Raw genomic sequence first — 14,112 nt, forward strand, 5'->3', positions numbered from 1 at the left:
TTCTGGCTGAAGCAGTGCTTCCCCCTGTTGGGGAGTGCACTGACCACAAGGGGGCAGCTCTTATGTTGAGTGTCTGCCCCTGGTGATTAGTTCGTGTAATAGCGACCGGTGGTTCCGCCATTTGGTTGATTTGCATATTAGGGTTTTATTACATAGGATATACATATGTATATGTATATACAATTCAAAATATATATTTTATACACACACTTCAAATCTTTATATGCAAGAGATTCTTCCAGAAAAGATTTCTCTTCAGAAAGTTTAAAAATGCTTTGCACACAGTTCTGATTGCTATGTACACACAGGCATGTCTGAATATTTTCAGCTCATATTACCCTATGCTTCCACAGCAACTTATAAATTACTTTCATAGGATTCTCTCACTTAAACATCAAAATTAATCTAAGAAAGACATTTTTATTCCAATTATACAAATGAAGAAACTGAGGCAAAGTTTAGAAAATTGCTAACTTGCTTAAGGTCATAGTATTAACCAAGAAATTAAAACCAGGGTGAAAGACTCCAAGTCTAAAGCTTTTCCACATACCTGTTCCTTGTCCTTTTACTTATTTTCTTTTTTCTCAAAATCATTTCCAATTTATTCAATACTAGAGCAATTTATGCTCTAAAAATTTGCTTCAACAGACTTGCCTTGACTAGTAAGACTTTACATGAAAGCTCAAGAATATTTAAAGCTCAAGAATATATTTTAAGACAAACCTAAGAAACATAAACCTACATACTATAGCAACATAATCAAACTGCTGCAAGACCCAATCTTTCAGTTAATAAACACATAGTACGAATTTTTAAACAGTCCAAATATTCTTTTTGATGACTATCACTTCTGCTCCGTTAAGCTACTTACTGCTAATTTATTAAATATGTTTTCTTTTGGGGTGATCTTAATTGATGGGCTTTAAAAAAACCCAGAGCAACAAAAAAGATTCCAGAAGACAGGTGCTTACAGGGCATCTGCAGGACTCATATCTATGGTCAGGCCAGTTCCTCAAAGACCAGCTTTCTCGCCGAGTAATCCCCGGTTTTGAGCTCAACAGTCAGAAAACTCACTCGACTCCAAATTCTAAAAACAAAATTATATTATTATAAAACACGCATTTTTTAAAAAAGCAGACTAGCAATAGTGGACGAGTCTCATTTTCACCTAAGTACCTACTTGTACTTTTTAAGAATAGAAAACAGCACATCTCTCGTGCCATTCTAGTTTATGATTAAGCTCGTCGACCAGCTCCCTTTCCCTGTGGGAAGCTGTTAAAGTGATGGGCAAAATGTGGTTCTGGTTTAGCACACGAACAACTCTGAGTGAATGTTCAAGGAGCCCGAGCAGGCTCCTCTGCAACCGGGAGGCGACCCCGCACTTCCGGCTCAGACAGCAAAGGAACAGGCTAGTTCTGAAAAGAGAATGAACGGCCGCACCCATAAGGCTAGTGCAAATAAACAGAAACACGTGGTCTGCGGAGAAATACCCTCCGCCGCCAGCGGGATGAGTGGGCAGCATATGTGGGAGGAGAGGCTGCTGGGGCTGAACCTCTCCCACGTCCAGATTCGCAGCGCCGGGAATTCAAGCCTCACCAGGCCGCCGCCGCCACCGGACTCTCGGCAGCAGAACGCGGAACCCCCTAGGACTCCTCCCAGCCCCCCCAGCCCATTCTTCTCAGAGGGTTAGCCCCTCTGGGCTTCCGCCCGAGATTCTGCACGTATAGGAGGCGGGCACGACTCCTGAGTTACCCCACTCTTAAGTCTCTCCGAAGCCACACCATCGGGACCGAGGCTGTCTTTTACCCGGAAAGGAGTGAGATTCGTGAGCAGAAAAGCAACAGCCCGGCCAGAGCTCGCCTCTGAGATCCGCTTGGACAGAAACCTGAATTAGGCGGGAGCCAGAAGCCAGTTCGCTCCCTCTCGCGATACCTCATTGATGACGTAGGCGCCTCAAGCCCTCTTCGGCTCTCATTGGCTGTCGAGCTCCGTGAGGGAGCTGGGAAACTAGCAGCGAGGCCCCGCCCCCGCACAGGAGCCAATCCCGAGCCGCCGAGGGGACGAACCCCGGAAGCGAGGTTTGCGGCGGCGAACTCCCCTCCGTAAGGTGGGTAACTCTTCCTGGCTCGTCCTGGTCGCCTGGAGCCACCTGAGGCCTCCTGGCCGCTTCTGGGCGGGTCACCTGTCGACTCCGCCGGCCGCGTCGCGGGTTCTAGGTGGGGCTGGAGCCGTTACCCTGCTCCTGGTGGTTCCCAAGGCCCGGGAGGCGACGCCGGGCCTGGGAAGTGGCCCCCGGTGCCGGCGGGCCGGGCTGGTGGCCCCCCCCTCACTCCCACTCCCCGGAGGTGGAACTTTGAGACCTTCCGTCTCACAGGCCGTTCTCCGCTTCCCTGAGCCCTCGGCCTCGGATGGAGCGCATCCGCATGGCTTTGTGCTGACAGCAGGAGAGTCTAGTGCGGTAAAAAAAGAAGTGAAACTTTTAATTGAGGAAACCTGGGCTTTCGATTCATTTGAAGTTCCTTAATCGAGGGCAAGTTATTTTCATTTCTCCGAACCTCCGCTCCTTCACCTGTAAAATGGGGTTTATGCCCCCCGCTTGGTTTATGTGTCCATTAGGTTAAGAAACACCTCATTAAAAAAAAAAACAAAGCAAAAAAAAAAAAAACACCCTATTTCTCCTAGTGGAATATCACCAAGTAAGAATCCTGATGGACTTTTTAAAATCCTGAACCAGGGAGTGCACCTGGCTTTAACCGTTTAGACTAAATCCACCAAGAAAATTTTATGTGCAGTTTCCTTTATCCGGAGCAGTAAATTCAAAATTTATAAAAAGAGAGGCGTTATAAAAAGGAGAGGTGGCCCACGAGATCTGTTCTATAAATTGATATGATAACTAGTTCATGTTATGTACTGGTGTTTATTGTTTCATGATTAGATGTATGGTCATTTTTGTGTTGCAAAGTTCAGGGCATCGTTTGAGAACAAAGAAAAAAGTGAGAACTACTCAAACATAAAGCAGTTCTGAGACAGGCCTGCTGGACAGGCCTTGGGAATTCTTTAGTAAAATCCTTAACATTTTAAAATGAAATAACAGGCCCAGAGAAGGCACTAGACATGAGTGATAGACTTAAACTCGAGTTTAATGCTCTTGGCACTATTAATAAAGTCTAATGCATTAGGATGGTATACTGTTAAACTTGTAAAATTAGGTAGAAAGGAGTAAGTATAATAGGGGTATGACTAACTCTCCAACTTCTCAGAATCCATTCCAGTCAAAATCAAGTGATGTAGGGCCTTATTTAAATTTAATTCTACAATATTTCTTGCTGTATTTAATGGGACATAATTATAAGTTAAATATAGTCCCTGTACTTAAACTTACTATATTTTAAGAAGCCAAAAAACAAAATTAGTGGTGAAATAAGACAATATATAGCACAAAAATGTAGAATTTGAGAGGGATCTAATTTGAGGATTAAGAACGACTTAATGAAAGACTTAACATCTGAGAAGAGCCTTGAAAAGAATTCAAACAAATATAGTTGGGAGGCTAAAAAATGGTATTTTTTTAAAAAAATGTATTTTTTCAGTTACAATTGACATACAATATTATATTAGTTTCAGGTGTACAAAGTGATTAGACATTTATACCTTACATAGTGATCACTTCAATAAGTAGAAATGGTATTTTTAAAATACTTTTTCTTCTCATTTTCTTTGGTTGAAGTGTAATATGCCGTGTAACTCTTTAAGCTGATACTGATTTATAAATCAATATGGCAGCCTAGCAAAATAAGCATCACTTCCTCTGGGAAACCTTCTCTAGCCCCTTAGGACTGGGTTAATGGCAGCCCTCCAGAATGCTCATGGTACCTGGACATGGTCCTGTCGTAGCCTTTAACCGGCTGTCTTTTGGTCACTCCAACTTGACAGTAAGCTTCTCGAGGTTACGATGTGGATCTTGTTCATTATTGAATCCCAGTAGCCAGAGACAGGCATTCTATTCATATTTCTTAAACGAAGGTGTGAATGACAGCCAAAATTCAGTTTCAAAACAATAAGCTAATTAAGAATTATAGTTGTGTATCAGTGAATAGGACTACTTTTCAAGCAATGAGTTTTCCCAAGCTTGAAATTATTTAAGTAGAAATAGGATAACTATTATAGATGTCATGATAAAGATGTCTGCACTGAAGTTTGGGACACATGTCCTTTGAGGGCTATTCTATCTCTAAGGATCCCTGATTCTTTTAAGTAGTTTTTGTTTAGAAGTTTTTGTGTCCTCTCTATAGCATCTAGGTGTCTGTTTTATTAAAATGTGTCTGGCTTGCCCTGGTCGATGAGTCAGTTGGAGCATCATCCTGTATACTGAAAGGTTGCAGGCTCAATCCCCTGTTGGGGTACATACCTAGGTTGGGCCACGTACCGAAGGCAACCAATCAATGTTCTCTCTCTCAGCTATGTTTCTGTTTCTCTCTCTCTCTCTCTCTCTCTCTCTCTCTCTCTCTCTTTCTCTCTCCCACTCTCTCTCCCTCTCCTTCCCTCCCTCCCCCCTCCCTCCCTCTCTCCCTCTCTCTATTCCTCTCTCTAACATCAATAAGCATATCCTCGGCTGAGGATTTTTAAAATGTGCCTGTCTTTATTAGTTACAATTTAGAAGCTTTAAGCATTTATCACTCTTAGCATAATACAACAGTATCTAAACCAATAGGTTCAAAATAAATATACCCATACGTCAGAGATATTGTGGGTTTAGTTCCAGACCACCGCATTGAAGCAAATGGTAATCTTTTTGCTGGTAGAGGGTCTTACCTTCAATTTGTAAAAAAAAAAAAAAAATGTGAAGCATGATAAAGTGAAGTACAATAAAATGAGATATGACTGTACAGTTATAACCACTGTCTTAGTAGAAGCAAACAATAACAAAAAAGAAATATTAGGTTATTAAATATATAGATAACTGAAATCCATCAACTCTGATATCTAGTAAATATAAAGGGTATCAATAAACACCAAAGAGTTTAGACAAGGTTTATTTGTGTGTGTGTTTATAAGACTTATATATGATGTTAATAAAGCCTCAATTACTGTTTTCCTAATCATTTTTTGTTTGTGTTTTCAGATCTTGATGGATAAAATAAAGCAGACATAATTCATCTCTAAAAAGATTATCTATACACTGGTATTTGAAATGCTTTGTGTGTAGAATAGTAGTAAAAATGGAAAAAGAGCAAGTAAATGATGGACAGCCAGACCCAGAGAATTCCTTGGACTTTTCTGAACACTTTAACCAACTTGAGTTGTTGGAAACACATGGACACCTTATCCCCACTGGTACCCAAAGTCTCTGGGTAGGGAATTCTGATGAAGATGAGGAACAAGATGAAAAGACTGAAGAGTGGTATCAATTCCAAGAAAAAAAAATGGAAAACGATCCAAGCAAATTGCTTCTGTGGGCTGCTGAAAACAATCGGGTAAACAAACAAAAAACAGTTAAGGAAGAAACCATAATATAATAGGGAAAGTATTCGATTTGGAGCCAGAAGACCTGTCCTTGAGCCTCTATTTGATCCGTAACTCTGGGAAAATCCTATTTCTGAACCTCTATTTTCTTATCAGTAAAAGTGGCCATTTTAATATCTGCCTCTTTTATGCAGGGTTTTGAGGATCAAATGAGGCAATGTACATGAAAGTACATGTTCAGCTACAAAAAGTCAAATTAGGTATTTGGGGGGATTTAAGGATAATTAACTATGAAGATCACAAGCAATCATCTGTATTTTTAAATTATTTATATTGTCAGGATCATCCTAGAAATAAGTATTATTTAGGAAAAGGAGGATGGGAACTAACATTTGTTGGATACCAACTATACCATATGCCTTATTATTTGATTGAATCCTTTTATATTCCTAAAGACAGGTAATATTCCCTTTTACAGAGTAAGAAATTGAGATTCAGGAATATTAATTTGCCCAGGATCATCCAAGTAGGATGGTCCTACTTAACATCAAAAGTCTGTTCTTCCCATGCAGCCACTTTCACCTCATTTTACTAAGTCCCCTCATGTGTCTTAATAAACTAATAAGTAAAATGCCTTGCATTTTTGCATAACTTTTTAACCCAAGAGCACACTGTATTCCACCACAGGTCCATAGACCAAACTTCCTTGAAACATGTCTTAGGTTGTTTTAGTTAGAAGGAATTGAGCTGTTTAATCTCTAGATTTCTCTGTTACCATTACACTCTGATAAAGAAGTTTATTTTTTAAAGTTTTATACATTATGTACATTGGTGTGCTGCTTCTCAGAAAAAAAATCAACCTGTTATGTTTTCTTTACAGTGACATATAAAAGATTAAATATAATTATTCATCTAGGACTAAAGCTTTTATGCAATAAGCCTTAGTTGGACCTGGGAGTAAATATATGGTTTGATATTCAGAGAATCACATTCTGAGAGTCAACAGTTTATGGTTAACACTAACTGGTTCATTCTTAAATCATTGACCCTCTCCCTCCAAAAATGAAATCTTGTTTTCATTTTAAAGTCATCTGCTAACAAGTTTTTTTTAACTTCATTAAATCTGACACCACTAGACAGTTTAATTTTCTCGATTTACTGTTTAGTTTTGAGTTGGGTCTTTGAAATATCTCTTTTTTCTTTTCAGCTGTCTACAGTACGGAGACTACTTTCTGAAAAGGCCACTCTTGTGAACGCTAGAGATGAAGATGACTATACCCCTCTTCATCGAGCAGCCTACGGTGGACACTTAGAGGTTGTCCGTGAGCTAATTGCACAAGGAGCAGATGTTCATGCGGTGACTGTGGATGGCTGGACACCCCTGCACAGTGCTTGTAAGTGGAATAATACTAGAGTAGCTTCTTTCCTCCTTCAGCATGATGCAGATATCAATGCCCAAACAAAAGGCCTCTTGACCCCCTTACACCTTGCTGCTGGCAACAGAGACAGCAAAGATACCCTAGAACTCCTCCTGATGAACCGCTACATCAAACCAGGTCTGAAAAACACCTTGGAAGAAACGGCACTTGACATTGCCAGGAGGACAAGTAGCTATCACTACCTCTTTGAAATTGTGGAAGGCTGCACAAATTCTTCACCTCAGTCTTAATGGTTCTAATCACTTAGTACCAGTGCCTCCTTTCTGTGAAATGTCAAAAATCCCCATAAGACAAAGTTGACATCAAAAGTCTTACTACAGAAATTCAGTGGTACTCGTTATATCCTTCCAGGTGAATTGCCTGACTTGATGTCAAAATGTATTTGAAAGTTGTTTGGATATATCTTTAATTATTTCTCTGGTTTTTATCAGAAAAAATTTAACTTACCTATACTTAAAAGTTTGTCATGGGTTGTACAGAAAACTACTGATATTTTTGGTGCTGATCCAAGGAAAATGTATTTTTAAATATCCCCATCCTGAATTTTTGTTGAGCATTTAGTATAATGACATGTATTTTTATAAGGTAAAGCAACTCAGAATTCAATTTAAAAGTCTTAAATATACTGGTGCAGTTCAGCTATCATAGCCATTTGCTTTCATTTTAAACCATAAGAGCTAACGTAGTGACTTGAATCTTCATAAGTTAATAAAGTCTAGAGCCTAGATCTTTGTGTTTTAGAACCTAGACTTTTAGGAAAGTAGTTAGTTGGATGTTTAATCCATGAATGTTATATACTGCCTCTCCTACCACAATTCACCCAGTCCTGAGGACAGTCCTACCTCACCCTGGTCCACCTACGTAATCCTTATTCTACTGGTGAGTTAGCATGACTTTTAGACATGCCTACAACTAAACCTTGGTCCAAGAGATCGTAATATATCTGCTACCCTGCTGGTTTTACCTGTCTAATCCTGCGGATTTGGGCACTGCTCTTATAGCCTCTCAAGTTCACAGGAAGTATTGATTTTCCAGGGTCCTCTTTTTATACAAACCACACAAAGGCCAAGTGACAAATGAGAAGGAATTCTAAGAGTGAGGGGATAATGATTATATTGGGGCTAGAACCGCACACTGGCTCAGGCTTTTTTTAAAAGCTACAGTGTGGATAGTGACAAAAGCATAAATATAAATATTCAAAAAATAAAAGTTTTGAACAACAAAAAAGGCATGAATTCTTTTCTTAACTGTATATAGCATCCTTGAATCCATAGCATATTTGTTCATCTAGCATACACTTATTAAGTATCTGCTCTCTCAGTCTCTCCAGCAGCAGTTTCCCATTGACTACCAAGCCCTTCTGTGACTATTCCTGAAGGCTTTTCTCATATCTTCTCAACACCAGAACTAACACTAGACAAAGGCACTAAATTAGTGATCCCTTATTTCAATTATATTTTTTCAATGTCTGTCTATTTTGAATCAGCACTTGTAACCCGACCTAGACTAAGTAATGTTGTTTAATCAAATATGTGTGGCTATTTTTAGATTAGAATAAAATCGCATGATCTCTGAAAAGTTCAAGGTAATATATGGACTGAATCATTGTGACAAACAGGTCTCAAGAGTTAGGAGAACTTCAGTTGTTTTGTGATACCTGGTAAGGAGATGTCTGGGTTTCAGAGTATCAGTATCTATGATACAAGGGTTTTGGCAGAAAGTGAGAGTTGCTTTGTATTTAATCTGATGCAAATGACAGATACAGCTAATAGACAGTATAACAGGACCCCTCCTATCCCAGTAGACTGCTAAATGAGGCTGCCTGGTTATCTGGAAGGCAAAGAGCCCATGGCTCCTTTCTTAATTGGGAATGAGTTGCATCCATGATTTTATATAAGCTTTCCACTTAAGTGTAGGGCCAAAGAAGCCACCTTTTTTCTGATCAGGAGGTGAGTTGACATGTAACTACTCCCTGGTTTTCAGGCCTCAACACTAAACTAGTGCATAGAAATCCCTTCTATCCCTTAGGGCAGAGTTTATATCATTTGCTTCCGTTATACTTTTCTTAATATTTACTAGACTCTTCTGTCTACAGAAGTCATTCACTAATCACGCTTTTTACTATATTACTTACCTGTACTTACTAGTTTAAGAAGGCTAAATAACTCAATTTGCAAACAAAATTTTCTCTTATCTTGTACTTAAAAAATATATATATATATGCTTTTCATAACTAAGGCCTTAATTGTGATTAACTTATATGCCTTTTTTGTGATTGTTTAAGGGACACATCATAATTCATAGGCACACAGTGAAATAAAATGGCTTTGTTATTTTTAATCTTAAATACAATTCTCTGGAGAGTTTACTGGCCTACAACCTACCACAGTGATGGGATTTTGAGTCTTTATTTTGAGTCTAAATGGATATGAAAGCATCCATTTATTTCTATTTGTTGGCATTTATCACCATATCCACCACAATGCTAGGACATCATGATCAAAAGAAACCCAGAGAAGTAGCATGTACTCTGATTCGGTCCCATATCAAAATGAAACCTCTGTGTCAGTTCTTGATTCCCGATTCCCGATCAACACATATACCACCTTCACCCTGCCTAAAATGGCTCTAGGAATTGGTGGAACTTGGAGGTACAATCAGGATTATGCCTTTACTATAATAAGTTTATTGTGGAATGCTAGCCCCTCTGTAGGATGACCAGATGACCATTCAACCTGTGTAATATCAAGTGCTTTCTGCCTAAGGAATTTAAGATTTCTGTTTATTACATTTAGAAAACAGTAAATTAAGAAGTATTGAGTAACTATTAATGATTTAAATTCCTGAAAATATCCCTTTGAAACCCTAAAATTTTACTTTTGGGAACCTAAGTAGAAATAATCTAAATCAGAGCTAAATAATCTAAATCAGAAACATAATGCGAGCCACCTGTGTAATCTTTCTAGTAGCTGCATTAAAACAAAGACTAATTTATTAAATAATTTTAGTAATACATATTTAATCTAACAAATCCAAAATATTCATTTCAACTTGAGATATATATTTTAAAATTATGGAGATATTTTACTTTTTTGGGTAATATAAGTCTTCAAAACAGTATACGTTTTGTGGCACATCTCAGTTCAGACTAGCCCCATTTAACTAATGGCTACTCTAATGAACAGGGTAGGTCCAGACACCTGAAACATTCCCTAGAGGCATAGGAGAATAGCTAGGAGGCGCATTAAACTCTGAGCCAGACAAATCTGGGTTCAAATACGATTGCCACCTGTGTGTGACTTTGGGCAAATAAACTCGGTTTTCTCATATGTGAAATGGAGATAATATCTATCTTGTTACAGTTTTGTAAGGAATATATGAGCTATAATATGGATGAGATACCTATTACATGGTAGGTTTGAAAAAAAAAAAATGGTATTGAGTGGTTCTCTTACCCAGCATTTCAATCAGAAATGCCCTTCCTGCTTTAGGTATTTGCATCCTTGAATATCCCAAAGCTCTACCTTTATATTCCTGTGTTTCCTCTCATGACTTTCCAGTAAAATGTGCAGCATAGAATCCAAACTCCTCCACACCTAGAAGAAATGCCTACCTCATCTTCCAAGGTCCCTGGTAGGTGTCAACAGTATCCAACAGAAGAGAGAACTCAGGAAGTAAGCAAAATAAGGCAAAAGAAGTTCAGCAAATAATTACAAGGACTTAAGGATATGAGATTCTGAGAGAAAATGTATTTCCAGAATGGATCCAGAGCCTGGAAACTGAGAATGGCTTATTGCTCATTCTATATGCAGCTTCTCAATGCCTAGCAGATGAGTTGCTCTTTAAATTCATACCTAATTTTTTCCCCCTTTTAAGGTGGGTCTTGTTAACACTAAGCAAATGGAATAAAAATGCAAAAGCATTCATTTGTCATTGATCGCTTTAATTATCCAATTGAAACTCAGGTAAATGTAATAGTTCTTGCTAGGAATTTAATGACATAGACATGACCATGACTTCCAGAGGAGCTCAGAGTAGCAGGATATGTAGGCCAGAAAAATCTGCTTAATGAAATGTATAGCTTATAAAAATCTAAGAGCAAGTTGCTACCTAATATGTTTTCTTCCTTCTCTTTGTGTTATAATAGGTTCAGCATTTCATCTCTACTAGATGTAAGTACTTGAAAATTAGGAAAACATCACTGGATTAATGCGAGTTCTTAAGAGCACTGTGTCCTGAACAGTCATTAGAGTTCCCTTTTCAGATATAACTGCCTTAAACAGGAGCAATTTTTAGCAATCAAAAAAATTAGAAAGTGAGCCTGCCATTATTTAAAAAATCAGATGCCTCTCAGGTTTTTTCACACTCCAATTTAATAACTCACATAGAAAGCATATCCTGATTGAAGGGTCGACTCTAGACCAAGATGTAGCTGTGCTGTGAGAATCATACTAAGAACTGATATAAGAAACAGATCCTTCAGAGCACATTCCAGAAAAAAAAAAAAAAGCACTGGAGCTCATATTTGCTTACATGTGCTCTTGCATATTTCTTATTTGAAGATAGGCAAAAGCTTATAAGAAGAATCCAAAAGGAAGAAACATCTTAGGGTCCGTCCATTCCTTTTATTTTAGTCTGCACATTTAGAAAATGAGGTGGTTTTGGAATTCATTGAGAAAGGTAATCGTATGTCAGGGTTTCTCACACTGTTGACATTGGAGCTAAATAGTTCTTTGTTGTGGGGGCATCCTGGGCATTGCAGAATCTTTAGCAGCCTTCTTGGCCTCTACTCACTAGATGCCAGTAGCACCTCCCACTCCTCCTCCCCACTTAAGACAACCAAACATGTCTCCAGACATTGCCAAATGTTCCCTGCTCTGTCATCAAAAATCTCTAAGGCAGAAGATTTCATTATTTGGCTAGCCTCAAAGTTGTTTTATTAGCGTGCAATTAAAAGCATGTTTTCCTTAGAGACCAAATATCCATCAGTGTACACTCAAACTCTAATCATTGATTCTATATTAAGTTTTTAGTATTTTATTAATGAGGTCATTTAAACATTTCAAAATTGGCTAAAACATACAATTAGAAAAAGAAACGCTTCAATATTGAGTGTCATTTGTAAGAAAAACTCACTCCCTGCTCCTAGATTTGGCCTCTAGGAGATTTACCCCTTAGGTCGGATTAGTTTATTTTTAGAGAAATTCTAACTTCTGGGTATTAATGGAGATGATAATCAAATTCTGATTTTTAATAAGTTACACCACTACAAATGTAAATTTTTATTGCATTGTTGAATAAAATGCTACTAAGTTGATAACACAGGCTTTTTACTTCTAGAAGGAAAGGAATAAACAAAGCCAACAGCCTTTGTCAGAGGAGAATGAGATGGGGAGGGAGCTGGCAGGTTCCAGGTATAAAACCACTGGGGAATTAGATAATACTCTCTTAATGCCATTACCGATGTAAAATTCTTTTAGTTATTTAAATATAAAAATAATGTGTAATTAATTTTGGCAATTACTTTCACTTTAAAAATTCCAAGATGAAATATATCAAAATCATAGTGTAAAAAATATTCCACATTTGTTTAACAGCCTTCCCCAATCGTCATTTATATAATGCATGAATGAAATACTCTCCTCTGATCTTATTTATGAAAGTTCTTATATATCCAAGATGTGACATACTGACGCACTGTGATAATATTAACAGCTAACAATTGAGTGCTTACTGTGTGTGCTATAGGTGCTCACATGTTATCTCAGGAGCCTCACAATAACCCCATGAGGTAGATGACATGATAGAAATGAGGAAATTGAGCTTATGGAGGCTAAGTAAATTGCCCGTGTTCATGAAGTAAGTTTCCAGTAAGTTCACGTTTAAATATTACAGCTTTTCATCAGTGGGGTTCTTGAATGTTAATATCCATGTATCACTGGTTAGTCTATCAAATAATCATAACAAAGATTCCATTTTCTTTAATATTATTTTTATGTAATTTATGATAGTGTTTAAGACGTAAAAATTACCATTATTAGCAAATTGCATTTTATGGCATAAAATATAAATATACAAAAGTTTCATTAAATCATAAGTGCCAGAGCAGTTTTTAAAAAGAATAATAAAGTTGGGGAATTTATAGAACCTGGTTTTAAAACTAATTGTGAAGCAGCAGTTTTAAGACAGTGTGAATAGACATATATAGATCAACAGGATAGAGTCTAGAAATAGATCCAGATATGAATGATCAATTAATGTTTGACAAAGCATCTAAGGATTTCAATGAGAAATTCCCTTAAAGAAATAGTGCTGGAACACCTGAATATCTACTTGGGGAAAAATTAATTCATTTATAGACCCCAGAGCTGTGGTTGCCTGGTGACAGGGACAGAAGTTGGACTGGAGAAGGGCAGGAAAATGTTTTGTAAGTGGTGGAAATGTGCTGTATCCTCATTGTAGTGGTAGTTTTGCAGGTGTATACAACTGCCCAAGTCATTAAATTCTATACTTAAATGGAATTAAGTTTTTGTACATTAAGTTATTCTTCAATAAAATTGATTTTTAAAAGTAGCTATCCAGCGACGACTAATTTCATCCTTTTGTTCTTTTCCACAGCAAGTAGGGACTTATGAGGATCTCTCCATCAGATTTTAGGAGTATATATTCCTCAGGGGCTGCAGAGTCCTGTGAATTATAAAAAAGAAAGAAAAAGATTTCATTAATTCACTGGAATTTTTAAATCCCAAGCAAAAAGCCCATTGTAATTGGAAGGAACAGTTTATCCATTAAATGGTAGAGTAGGAAACAAACTAATTTAAAATAGTCCATTTGGCAACACTAAACAAATTTGAAAAGATGGCTTACTTATTATAAGAAGGATTTTGTTGACTTTAAAATATAATTTAGATCAGGAATGTTAGAATCTAGGATACCAAAGTGATTCTAGCATCTACTTTTCTGGAGGAAAAACAATAGCATTAAAAATCCATTGTTATTCAGTTGCCCTGTTATTAAGCAGAAGAAAAGACTCAAGTGACTTCTGGAGATGTGTTCAAAATTTATAAAATTAACCACAAAATGTAAAAATTAATCCACCTAGTTTTTACTAATGTGCCAATAACTAATAAGTATATAGAACCGATACAATTTGTAACTTATTAAAAGAAAATTTTAGTCTTTGGTTTTGCCTCCATCTATTGGTCATATT

General features: G+C 37.5%; 2 protein-coding genes across 7 annotated transcripts in view; one reads left to right on the forward strand and one right to left on the reverse strand.

The window, feature by feature from the left end:
• MRE11 (MRE11 homolog, double strand break repair nuclease) overlaps window positions 1-1,937 on the reverse strand; it is a 75,335-nt gene extending 73,398 nt beyond the window's left edge. The window contains exons 1-2 of one of the 3 annotated variants that reach the window (XM_006092771.3): window positions 1,807-1,937; window positions 972-1,087 (exon numbers count right to left, since the gene is read on the reverse strand). In XM_006092771.3, coding sequence (XP_006092833.1) covers window positions 972-991 — 20 coding nt within the window. In that variant the 5' untranslated portion in view covers window positions 992-1,087; window positions 1,807-1,937. The other 2 variants (XM_023757278.1, XM_023757279.1) reach the window with 2 other exon arrangements.
• A 12-nt stretch (window positions 1,938-1,949) lies between these two features.
• On the forward strand, window positions 1,950-9,249 carry ANKRD49 (ankyrin repeat domain 49). Of its 4 annotated transcripts, none has more exons than XM_023757280.1 (3): window positions 1,950-2,107; window positions 5,123-5,492; window positions 6,671-9,249. In XM_023757280.1, exons 2-3 carry the CDS (start codon window positions 5,220-5,222, stop codon window positions 7,130-7,132), a joined length of 735 nt encoding a protein of 244 aa, XP_023613048.1. In that variant the 5' UTR covers window positions 1,950-2,107; window positions 5,123-5,219; the 3' UTR covers window positions 7,133-9,249. The 4 variants fall into 4 exon arrangements, with proteins under 4 accessions (XP_023613048.1, XP_014314683.1, XP_023613049.1 ...); XM_014459197.2 differs by having other exon boundaries at window positions 5,123-5,474; XM_023757281.1 differs by having other exon boundaries at window positions 2,094-2,216.
• Window positions 9,250-14,112: the final 4,863 nt, after the last annotated feature.

This window comes from Myotis lucifugus, unplaced genomic scaffold, assembly GCF_000147115.1.
Source record: "Myotis lucifugus unplaced genomic scaffold, Myoluc2.0 scaffold_104, whole genome shotgun sequence".
Lineage (NCBI taxonomy): Eukaryota > Metazoa > Chordata > Mammalia > Chiroptera > Vespertilionidae > Myotis > Myotis lucifugus.

Bases quoted from the DNA above. Each gene is read 5' to 3' on its own strand.
- ANKRD49 (XM_023757280.1), top strand. From the start codon at position 5,220: ATGGAAAAAGAGCAAGTAAATGATGGACAGCCAGACCCAGAGAATTCC. The intron at 5,493-6,670 runs GTTAAGGAAGAA...TTTTCTTTTCAG, and splicing joins GGGTAAACAAACAAAAAACA to CTGTCTACAGTACGGAGACT.